General features: G+C 39.6%; 1 protein-coding gene across 1 annotated transcript in view; it reads left to right on the plus strand.

The window, feature by feature from the left end:
* The window catches only part of SLAIN1 (SLAIN motif family member 1), a 52,704-nt gene that overhangs the window by 11,227 nt on the left and 29,182 nt on the right, over positions 1 to 12,295 (plus strand). Inside the window, 1 exon segment of the mRNA XM_070380853.1 lies at positions 4,212 to 4,351. Coding sequence (XP_070236954.1) covers positions 4,212 to 4,351 — 140 coding nt within the window.

Below are 12,295 nucleotides of genomic sequence, written 5' to 3' on the forward strand. Positions count from 1 at the left end.
TTTTTTTCTTTTCTAGATCATGCTTTCAGTCTAAAAAATGTATCTAAGTAATACTTGCCAACCCAAAGACAGCAGGACTTTCATCTATGGTTTCTTCTAAAAGTTTTACAGTTTAGGTTTCACGTTTTTGTGATCTGTTTTGAGTTAACTTTGGATATTGTGTCAAGTATGGATCAAGGCTCACTTTTTGCATGTATTTGTTCCAGCACCGTTCGTTCAAAACACTGCCTCTTGTTCATTGAATTGTCTTTGTAGTTTGTCAAAAATCAGTTTTCCATGTATCTGTATTTCTATTTATGGACCATCTGGTTTTCCATTGATCTATTTATCCTCGTGCCGTCCTATTGATAAATTGTCTTCATTACTGTAGTCTCATGATAAGTCTTAATTAGTTAGCAGTAGCTCTCCGAATTCATTGTCTTGGCTATTCTAGGATCTTTGCACTTACATATGAATTTTAGAATCAGCTTTTACAAAAAGCCTGCTGAGATTTTGATTGGAATTTTGTTAAATGGATCAATTTAGGGCTAAGTGACATCTTCACAATATTTAGTTCTCTGACCCATGGACATGGCCTGTCTATATATGTATCTTTTAAAATTTCTCTCAGAACGATTATTATAGTTTTCAAGGAAAAGGTCTTGGCATCTTTCATCAGATTTATCCTTAGGCATCTTGTGGGTTTTTTTTATGCTATTGTAAATGGAAGTGAAATCTCAAAAATACTGATTGTTAGTAATTTTCTTTTTTTTTAGTTGCTCTTTTCTTTTGTACTTTGATCTGGTGTTCTATACTTCTGCTGCTAAGCTCACTTATTCTAGTGTTTTTTTTGTATATTCTGGGCTTCACTGATAGCTCAGTTGGTAAAGAATCCACCTGCAATGCAGGAGACCCTGGTTCAACTCCTGGGTCAGGAGGATCCCGTGGAGAAGGGATAGGCTACCCACTCCAGTATTCTTGGGCTTTCCTGGTGGTTCAGCTGGTAAAGAATCTGCCTGCAATGCAGGATACCTGGGTTCAATCCCTGGGTTGGTAAGATCCCCTGGAGAAGGGAAAGGCTACCCACTTCAGTATTCTGGCCTGGAGTATTCCGTGGACTGTACGGTCCATGGAGTTGCAAAGAGTTGGACTTGACTAATCAACTTTCACTTCACTGTATTTATTCCTCAGTGTTTTACATAGATGACCATGTCATAAAACAGATAAATTTGTTTCTATCCAAGCCAAATTGTTGCCTGATTGCAGTGGCCAGAACCTGCAGACCTCGTATTGTTCTTGATATTAAGGGGGAAGTGTTCAGCCTTTCACCGTTCAGTTCAGTCCAGTCGCTCAGTCGTGTCCGACTCTGTGCGACCCCATGAATTGCAGTACACCAGGCCTCCCTGTCAATCACCATCTCCCGGAGTTCACTCAGACTCACGTCCATCGAGTTGGTGATGCCATCCAGCCATCTCATCCTCTGTCGTCCCCTTTTCCTCCTGCCCCCAATCCCTCCCAGCATCAGAGTCTTTTCCAATGAGTCAACTCTTTGCATGAGGTGGCCAAAGTACTGGAGTTTCAGCTTTCACCGTTAAGGAGCCTTTTTTGGTGGTCGTTTAGTTTCGAAATCGTGTCTACTCTTGCAACCCCATGGACTTGTAGCCTGCCAGGCTCCTTTGTCCATGGGATTCTCCAGGCAAGAATACTGGAGTGGGTTGCCATTTCCTTCTCCAAGCTTTTTTTGTAGATGTCTTTAATAAGACTGATGATGTTTCCTCCTGTTTCCAATTTACTGAGTTTTTATCAGGAATGGATGTCATATGTTTTTCTTTGTATTTTGAGATTATCATATGGTTTTTCTATTTTAGTATATGTGGTAAGTTACACTGATATTTGAATGTTAAGCCAACCTTTCATTCATGGGATAAATCTCACTTGGTAATGATGTATTCCTTTTACATATGGTTGTACTGAATTCGCTAAAACATTTAGACCTGTTGGTTCTGTGTTCATAAGGGTCTTCAGTTTCCTACCTTGTGATGTCTGTATCTGGTTTGGGTATCAGGTTTCATGGCTGTGCTGGTCTCAGACTGTTAGCATGTGGGGCTCTCTTCTATTATTTTGAAAGAATTTGTGAAGAATTGTTGTTCCTCAAATACTTGGTAGAATTAGATAATGAAATGTTCTGGGCCTTGGCTTTTCTTTGTGGGTAGGTTTTGTTTGTCTTTGTATTATTCTTCTAACATGTGTATTTATTTTTAAAGTGCACATGTTGTAGGAAACATAATTGCGTCTCTTGTGACCCCTTTAAACATGAGGAGAAACTTGCTCGCATGCCCATCAAAGTATTTCCCCTTAGTTTTTATTGCTCCATGTGTCTAGGGCGTGTGCTTAAACTGATCATTGGGCAAATGGGATTAATGGAATTGGCACAGTTGGCTCAGCTCAGCACATCCCTCTCAAGGTAGAGTCTCCAGATGGCAGTATCAGTATTACTTGGGAACTTGTTAGACCTTGAGTTCTTTGATCTCACTCCAGACCTACTGAATCGGGTTGGAGCTGCCTGCAATGATCAGGTGTTAGCAATTTGTGTTTTAACAAATCCTCAGATTTTGATACGTCAAAGATTGAAAACAACTGGCCTAGACTAATGTTTACCTAGGGGTATAGAGAGAGCTTTGTGGTAATAGTTTAGGGGTCTGACAGCAAGGAAGGGTGAAAGGCGAGGATCCACATAGCTTGGTAATCATCTTGCCACAGCAGGCCAAGGTGGGACTCAGGAATAAGAATTCTGAACTAACCAATATACTGTCAATGAAGCCAGGACTGTGGGCCACATTCTAAGGGAAGAATGATATATTAGGAGTACTATTAAATTGATTAAAAGAGGTATTTTGGAACCTTCCTCTCTAACAGGAGTCAGCAAACCGTGTCCCATGGGCATATTGGACCTACTGCCTGGTTTAAAATCTAGCTAATCAGCTTAGATTTTTACATTTTTAAATGATTGGGAAAAATCAAAAGAATACTGTTTTGTGACATGTGAAAATTATGGGGAATTCAGCATTCCGTATCTATAAATAAAGTTTATAGGAACAACAGCCATACTTGTTATTTATCATCTGTGATATTTTGGGGTTGCAGAGGCAGAATTAAGTGGTTACGACAGAGACTGTGGCCCCAAAGCCTATATATTTACTAGCTGGTCCTTTATAGAAAAAAGCTTGCCAACCGTGAACTATAAGGGTAATTTGCTAAATAGTACATTCCGCAACCATCTGGGATAAATTACTCTAATAGGTGGTGGACCAGACTGTAACATAAAAGAGTGAATAACAAAGTATGTTATTTCAGGAATACCACCGCATTGGAATCATGGTAACTTTGCTTGAAAGAGTTTTACTTTAATGAGATTTGTAATTAGAATGCAGCTTTATATAGCAAGGTCAATTACTGGAGCCTGTGATTGTAATTTTCTTTCTTCCTTTTTTTAGTCAACTGCTGGTTAAGCCTGAAGATAAAGCTTTTTGTATTGCCCTATCACTAGAAAATATTCTAAAATGTACCAGGAGAGAAAAATCCATGTTATGACTTGAGTGGCTCTGGGGTGGTTATCCTGACCACTTCTGTGTAATAGTGTGGGTGCTGGAGTGAGCTCTTCCCAAAACAGATTTTGGAAAGCAGTCAGGTTTTAATTGAGATGTAAGGACCTACCAAATTTAGTATAGATCTGAGACAGGGGACATACCTGATATATTTAAGGGTTGAGAGAATCAACACATAGCTGACTTTCATTTGTTTTTAGACTTATTTTTTAAAATGCAAGTCAAATTTGCCTTGTTTGCCACATCATGTTTATATGCGTGACCCCAAGGTCACAGAAAATGCTGTCATCAAAGAGATGAGATGAAAATGTTCATTTCCAGAAATACAAGTGAGCTGGTCAAATCATCATGGTGGCCCCTTTGAGGTCAGTTCAGTAACAAAAGCCCCAGATCTCTGACCCGCTGAGACAATGTTCCGTAGTTTTTTGAAGTCCTCCTTGCCACCAAGCTACAGAAGGTGTCATCTTCTACTCGGGGATGTTTGTCTATTAAAAATAACTTTGGTATTTTGAAATAATTAAATGTTAAGTTATAGAAACTGTTAAATACATGTTGTTTTCTCAAGTAGAAGAGAGGTAATCTCTATATAGCTATATAATCCCTATAATGCAGATTTCTTTTTTTAAGGTTGTACGTTGGCTCTTCAAAGACATTCCCGTCATCAGAGAAATCCCTGAGTCCTTTGCAGTGGTGTAGACATGTCCTAGATAACCCGACTCCGGAGATGGAAGCAGCAAGGCGTTCCCTGTGCTTTAGACTGGAGCAAGGTAACCGCGACCCGTCTACCCACCTCCTCAAACTCCCGCCACTGTCCACTGGGTCTTGTTGCTGGTTTTGGAGTAGACACTGAAACACCTTACCCTGAGGGGCGGGTGTTGCATGCAATTCACTTCACATGTTTACACAAGAGGGTTTCTCAGTGTAGAATATATTTAGTTCTGTGCTTGTTTTCAGTCATGTTTTCAGCTCCTTTTAGTGTTGTAGGAATACATATTTTTCTATTTTTTTTTCTGTTTACAAACATACCACTAAATAAAATGGACCAGTCTTACATTCTCCTCGGATGGTTATAAGATTGTGTGGTTGAATTCCAAGATAGTAAACTGGGGTTCCACTGGGATCTGGGTACAGACCTTTTGAGTTCCCTAAATGTTTACTTGGATGTGTTAACTGGAAGTCCTAACTTTTATAAACTACGAGATAGTCTTCATATTCTATGTAACATTAACTACGGAGCCCAGCATACGTTAAAAAAAAAATCAGGATAGTTGTAGCAGGGAAAGAAAAAGCAAAAGGACTGAGCAGTACTCAGCTCTTGGCTATTTTGATAAAGCAGGCTAGTACTTAAGGCTGTGATTGCTGAGACTTTTGCTTGTTTCCTATGCTCTTGGTATCTGTTTCATTATTGAGGAACACTTTATTCCATGGATCACTCATGTCCAGATCACACTGGAGCTTGAAAACGGGGTTAAGCGTTAATCTTAACCCTCCAGATGAAAGAATCAGAGTAGTTGGGAGTAGGGCCAAGAGAATCTACATTGACAAGGTCACCAGTGCAATTCCTAAGCACGTTGAGGTTTGAGAACATGGCCTATCAAACTCTTGAAGGGTAACAAATGCTTATAAAATGTGGACATGATAAGATAGCTCTTAATTCTCGAGCTCTTAATTCAGACAGTCAGAACATTAAGTTCTTGATGTCTTTCATTGTGTTCTAACTGTGTTTATCTGAGGCAGTGACTCCACTCACTTTTAGGCGTGAGAACAGGGATGGTTAGAGAAGTTTATTAATGAGGACACAGTGGTCTTTGGAAGCAGAGCCAGGGCCTGGGTCTCCCTGACACTGAAGGCTGGTCTTAAGTAGTATTCCATACTGCTTTACTGGCATAGTTAACAGAAAATGGGGGCAGACGTCCGTTTTAAATGTATCACGTTCAGTCATGTCCTATTGTTTGTGACCCCATGAAATGTAGCCCGCTAAGGCTCCTCTGTCCATGGGGTTCTCCAGGCAAGAATACTGGAGTGGGTTGCTGTTTTCTCCTCCAGGGGATCTTTCCAAACCAGGGATTGAACCTGAGTCTCCTGCATTGGCAGGTAGATTCTTTACCACTGAGCCACCTGTGGGGAAGGCCAAATTAGAAATCAGCAAGTTTTACTAGCATTTTAACTAAAACGAAATAAGTGATGTAGTAATGGAAAGTTTGAAGAGTGGAGTAGGAACAAAGGATTTCAGTTCAGTTGCTCAGTCGTGTCCGACTCTTTGTCACCCCATAGACTGCGGCATGCCAGGCTTCCCTGTCCATCACCAACTCTGGGAGCTTACTCAAACTCATGTCCATCGAGTCGGTGATGCCATCCAACCATATCATCCTCTGTCATCCCCTTCTCCTCCTGGCTTCAATGTTTCCCACCATCAGGGTCTTTTCCAGTGAGTCAGTTCTTTGCATCAGGTGGCCAAAGTATTGGAGTTTCAGCTTCAGCATCAGTCCTTCCAGTGAATATTCAGGACTGATTTCCTTTAGTATTGACTGGTTGGATCTCCTTGCAGTCCAAGGGACTCTCAAGACTCTTCTTCAACACCACAGTTCAAAAGCATCAACTCTTCAGTGCTCAGCTTTCTTTATAGTCCAACTCTTATATCCATACACGACTACTGGAAAAACCATAGCTTTGACTAGATGGACCTTTGTTGGCCAAGTAATGTCTCTGCTTTTTAATATGTTGTCTAGGTTGGTCATATCTTTTCTTGCAAGGAGCAAGCGTCTTTTAATTTCATGGCTGCAGTCACCATCTGCAGTGATTTTGGAGAAGAAGAAAATAAAGTCTGTCACTGTTTTCATTGTTTCCCCATCTATTTGAGTGATCATGATCTTAGTTTTCTGAATGTTGAGCTTTAAGCTAGCTTTTTCACTCTTCTCTTTCACTTTCATCAAGAGACTTTTTAGTTCCTCTTCACTTTTTGCTATTAGGGTGGTGTCATCTGCAGATCTGAGGTTATTGATGTTTCTCCCAGAAATCTTGATTCCAGCTTATGCTTCATCCAGCCCAGCATTTCGCATGATGTACTCTGCATATAAGTTAAATAAGCAGAGTGACAGTATATAGCCTTGACGTACTCCTTTCCTGATTTGGAACCAGTCTGTTGTTCCATGCCCAGTTCTAACTGTTGCTTCTTGACCTGCATACCCATTTCTCAGGAGGCAGGTCAGGTGGTCTGGTATTCCCATCTCTTGAAGAATTTTCCACAGTTTGTTGTGATCTACACAGTCAAAGGCTTTGGCATAGTCAGTAAAGCAGAAGTAGATGTTTTTCTGGACCTCTCTTGCTTTTTTGATGATCCGGTGGATGTTGGCAATTTTATCTCTGGTTCCTCTGCCTTTTCTAAATCCAGCTTGAACATCTGGAAGTTCATGGTTCATATACTGTTGAAGCCTGGCTTGGAGAATTTTGAGCATTACTTTGCTACCATGTGAGATGAGTGCAGTTGTGTGGTAGTTTGAACATTCTTTGGCATTGCCTTTCTTTGGGATTGGAATGAAAACTGATCTTTTCCAGTCCTGTAGCCACTGCTGCATTTTCCAAATTTGCTGGCATATTGAGTGTAGCACTTTCACAGCATCATCTTTTAGGATTTGAATTAGCTCAACTGGAATTCCATCACCTCCACTAGCTTTGTTTATAATGATGCTTGACTTCACATTCCAGGATGTTTGGCTCTAGGTGAGTGATCATACCTTCATGATTATCTGGGTGGTGAAGATCTTTTTTGTCTAGTTCTTCTGTGTATTCTTGCCACCTTTTCTTAATATCTTCTGCTTCTGTTAGGTCCATACCATTTCTGTCCTTTATTGAGCCCATCTTTGCATGAAATGTTCCCTTGGTATCTCTAATATGCTTGAAGAGATCTCTAGTCTTTCACATTCTGTTGTTTTCTTCTGTTTCTTTGCATTGATCACTGAGGAAGGCTTTACTATCTCTCCTTGCTATTCTTTGAAATTTGCATTCAAATGGATATCTTTCCTTTTCCCCTTTCTTTCGCTTCTCTTCTTTTCACAGCTATTTGTAAGGCCTCCTCAGACAACCATTTTGGATTTTTGCATTTCTTTTTCTTAGGGTTAAAACTTTGGTGACAGATGCATGTGTAAGATTATGGCCAAGACTCTGCTCTTGATTCTGGTCTCATTTCCCTGAATGGCCCTAAGCAGATCAGCAAACTCCCTGGGCTTTCCTCTTTCAAGGGTTGTATCCTTAAGTTTCCTTATTCCGACACCTCTGATTCAAGGACTTCTTTTGTGTATGTTTTCATCTATGCATTTGGCTCAGTTTCATTTGAAATTAAAATTCAGTTAGAATCCTTTAAGTTCAAGGATCAACAATATGAAAGAGATCAGACAGGAAATATTTTAGACTTTGTGGGCCATCCAATTCTGCCATCCCTAGAAAACAGCTGTATATATAAACATTAGTGGACAAGGCTGTAGACAGAGAATTGAGTTTCCATGGGATTTTTTTTTCATGTGTCAAGAAATACACTGTTTTTTAAATTTTTGCTTTTTACCATTTTTAATGGTTAAAAATATTCATAGTTGGTGGTACTCTACAAAGAAGCATGAAGGATTTGGGCCCCCCAGGTCATAGGTTTGCCGACCCCTGCTTTAGTTCACTTGCACACAAGGTGATTTAACACAATGTAACATATTATGGCTGAAAAATTAATCCTAATTGGTGGTTATTTTTGAGATTTTAGATTTATTATCTAGTTTTTCATCTAGTTTTTTACTCTAGATATTTTATCTAGATTTTATCTAGTGCCTTATTATCTAGTTTTCGTTTCATTGGCAAGGGGCTCAGGCAGAATTGTGAGGTCAGGAGGACAAGAATTACAGTTTTATTCATAGTGTAATTTAACTTTCATATGAAAGTATTTGAGCAGAGAACTAGCTTTTCAAATCCAAAATTAGTCTTTTACTACATTTGTATATAAATCTAAATCCTCTTTGGCTGTGACATTAAATGCTTTTGTTCCAAAGATCCATGATCCATAATCCCATTATGAGATAAGAAATGGATTAGAATAGGTGGTCCAATGGATTAAAAACAGTTTTTGAAGGTTAATATGTTATATAGCACAATACGTCTATAGTTTAGTATTAGTCCTCTGGACGTAATAGGGAAAATAGTAAGTTCCCACCACATTGTCCCGTGCCCGTTTTATTACCCAGATGCAGTTTCTTGAAAGCTCTTCTGGTTTTGTTGTCTACCCTCTTTTAAATTCCATGCTTTTATGGCTATTGCTTGAGTTATCCAATTTAGTCATTATCGGTTGGCTTTCTACTTTGAGTGGTGACGGTTTCATTGTTAACTCCCACCTCTCCCCCTTCCCAGCTATTTCTTTTCTCGGCATATTCTCCCATGTAGCTTTTACCAATCTTGGGATACGTCAGTACTGATTATGATAGCAAAAGTCATATCTAAGCCATGCAATATTTTATCATTGTTTCTTTTTTGTTTTATTTAACTTTGTTTTTCCTAGAGTTAGTGACCTTTGTAATTTATCCTCGGACTCTCCAAATGAAACCTTCACAGTGCGGTTAGATGTGGACTCCGACCAAGGGTTTTCATGAGGTTTAACTCTTCCTCCAGGTAGTACCCTTGTTCTCCCCGCAGCCTTACCTGTTCTCTGCAGGCCTGTGTGCATCTATCATGGTGGGACTTCCTTTGCCCTCATCCTGGGAATTCCGCATTGTGTCTTCTGCATCATATTGCTAATAGCGGAGACTTCTAGTGAAGTCTCCCAGTTTAGTGAAGTGTATTCTGCTGTTGCTTTTTGTGGGGAGCAGGAGAGGAAAGAGGATATGTGGGAGGTAAACGCCGAGAATGTTGTATGTCTGAAAATGACTCTGTTGTACCTGTCTTTTACACTTTGTTCTTTGGGCTGCATTTAGATTTCTTGGTTTGAAACCATTTCCAACAGTTGAGAAGGTAGTGTTACATTATGTTTTAGCTTGAGGATTGCTGTCAAAGTCCTATACCGTTCTCATTTTTGATCTCTCTGCTTAAAATACACTGGATATTTTAGAATCTTTTCTTCCTGGTATTTTGAAATTGCTGTTTTTTTTTTTTTTTTTGGTGCTAGACAGTGGTCTGTTCTAATCTGGAAACTTCAGCTCTGCAAAATTTCATGCATTGCTTCTTTGTAATCGCCCTTCCCCTCCAGTTTTCTCTGTTCTTTCTTTCTAGCTACTCCTTTAGTCAGATATGGAATTTCTTAGACTGGTGTTCAGATTTTATATTTTTCTCTCCTTTTTTTTTACTCTTGATATTTTTGGGGGGGACGTATTCTGCTTTCTTGAAGATTTAAAAAGCGCATCTGCTAAAGTCTTGCCAAGTATTTATTATGGACCTGGTTTGTGTTGAGCACCGTTTTAGGTGATGGGGATCCAGAAGTGCCCATATCATATTTGAAGTCTGTCCTCATGGAGTTTACAAGCTAGTTTACAGATAGTCTCTTGATCCCCCTGTCTTTTCGTAAGGCACCCTTATTTGTGTGAAGTATTGTAAGTCTAGCAGCTTTGTGTTTCAGTTTTAAGTGATCAAACCTGTCTCTGAGAAAGCAGGAGAGGAGCAGCTGCATGAGCCAGAAAGGGAGCCCAAGGGTTTTAATGCTTTTCCCATACACTTTGCATCAGTCATCTTGTGTCTGCTACCAGTCTCCCTGTGGGTAGGGTAGGGTAGGGTAGAATGCCGTACCCTCTGGGACCCTTACCTTCAGTTTCAGAGCTTTTCCAGGCCCTTGTTCATTTATCCTCCACTGTGGACCATCAGAATGTTGAAACCCAACTGGGTCCATCACCTAATGTTTATCTGGTTTTTTAATTTCTAAACAAAATGATTCTTCTTAGTCTGATAATATGTCCTCTCCTATTCTCCATGTGGATTTAGGCTTGGGTTAGCTGCAGTTCTAGGGTGGTATTGTAAGATAATAGAGAAGAAATCATAATTAATCCTCCATACTGAAGAATTCTTATTGGAGTAATTTATAGCTAATTATTACAGCTAATTAACTGGCATCAGAAATTATAGTTTTAACTTAAACTTTATTTATAAAATAGCATGCATGGTCAAATGGAGTAATGTATTTTAGAAGTTTCAAGTAATTCAGTCATAAAGTGTTTTCTTTTTGTTTAGACTTCCTTTCTCTCCCTTGAACCATCAGCATCTTCACGTAACAAACATCGCTGACCATCTGTGAGACCAGGGTTGTATCTAAATTGCCCGAGGACAGGACTCTGTTCTGTTGATCTTACCAACTGTAGAAGGGGACCTGACATATAGACACTGTTAATGGTTGAATGAAGGGATGTAGTGGACGAGGTTTTGATCTAGTAGATGTAGTGTATCAGCCCTACCTAACTCTGTAGTCAGGCATGCCACGTGTTTCCAGGGTCTTGCTTATAAATGGGGCCATCTAACAGATTTCACAGGGCTGTTAGGTTTCAGGAAATGTTGAATGTGAACTTAATTTGAAAAATGGGAAGTGCTATATAAATAAATGGACACATTCCTAATATGTAGTTCTTTCTTTAGAGACTGAACCAAAAACTACAGGGAATCCTCTTAGTTTGGCTATTTATAGACAATGAATAGTGGGTTTTTTTTTCTCCTTTGGGGGGTGAAACTGTTTTCTCTACCTATAAATAAAGATACTTGGTACAGCTGGGGGTCTCAAATGGAAGTTTTACAAGTATAGTTTATTCAGTAATAGAAAATTCAAGAGGACCTCTTGAGTCTGTTCCTTTTCTTCTTAGATCTCTCTTCCGTTTCTGACATACTTGTCTCCATTCTTGCCCACTTCCCCCACCCCTTAGAATATAAATAACAAATACCATAGAACTTTCATGGGTAGCATTAACTTGCATGATATCCTAAACTGAAATAAGGCTAATCTAGAGTCTTTTGTTAAGTCTATGTCGTGAGACTGGGACGTTAAATAACCAAGTAACGATCAAAAAGTTTATCTAAGTAATATGAAACACCCAATAATGTGGCTCAGTTAATTTGGGGCCAGTTAATAAAAGCTTATCTTGCCTTAAGATTCTTGAATGTCCATAGCTATTGAATCAGGACAGGTCACACTTGAGGAGCATGGGTTTAGTTTTCACCAACAGTGTCACCCTGCACACCTAGCCATCTTGGGTCATGTTTCCCTGTGACTGTCTCTCATTTCCCCTGGGAAGATGTCCTAAGCAAATGTGAAGAGTGAAGAGATATTGCTTCTTTATGGAGCTTTTCCTCTTATCTTCATATGACATCAGTTCCCATTCTTGTCTCAGTTGTTATGATGGAGTGTTTCTCTCTAAATTTAGCCAGTGAAGAAGGAAGTTGTCAGCTAACCCAGTGCTCTGAAGGTGGCCTTTTTCATTAGCAAAAGCCACACAAATTGAACTGAGACGTTAAGAACCTTATCGAGTGTCTGTCACCCGGAGCCTGTCCAGTTTCTCCTTGCGTGGCCTGAGATGGTATCTCCGTCAGCTCGTGTTTCCAGTCTTGAGGTGCTCTGTCAGATTCAGAATACAAAATTAAAACTGAGTCCATACGGTTCATTTTAGGTAAGCTTCGTAAAGGGTTCCCTTTCTTGTTGGAGAAGTAATCTGGAATCACACTAAAATGTTTCTATGGAGACAGGGTCTCTTGACATTTGCCCTTATCTC

The sequence above is a fragment of the Bos mutus genome, chromosome 12, assembly GCF_027580195.1.
Source record: "Bos mutus isolate GX-2022 chromosome 12, NWIPB_WYAK_1.1, whole genome shotgun sequence".
In the NCBI taxonomy this organism is placed as follows: Eukaryota; Metazoa; Chordata; class Mammalia; order Artiodactyla; family Bovidae; genus Bos; species Bos mutus.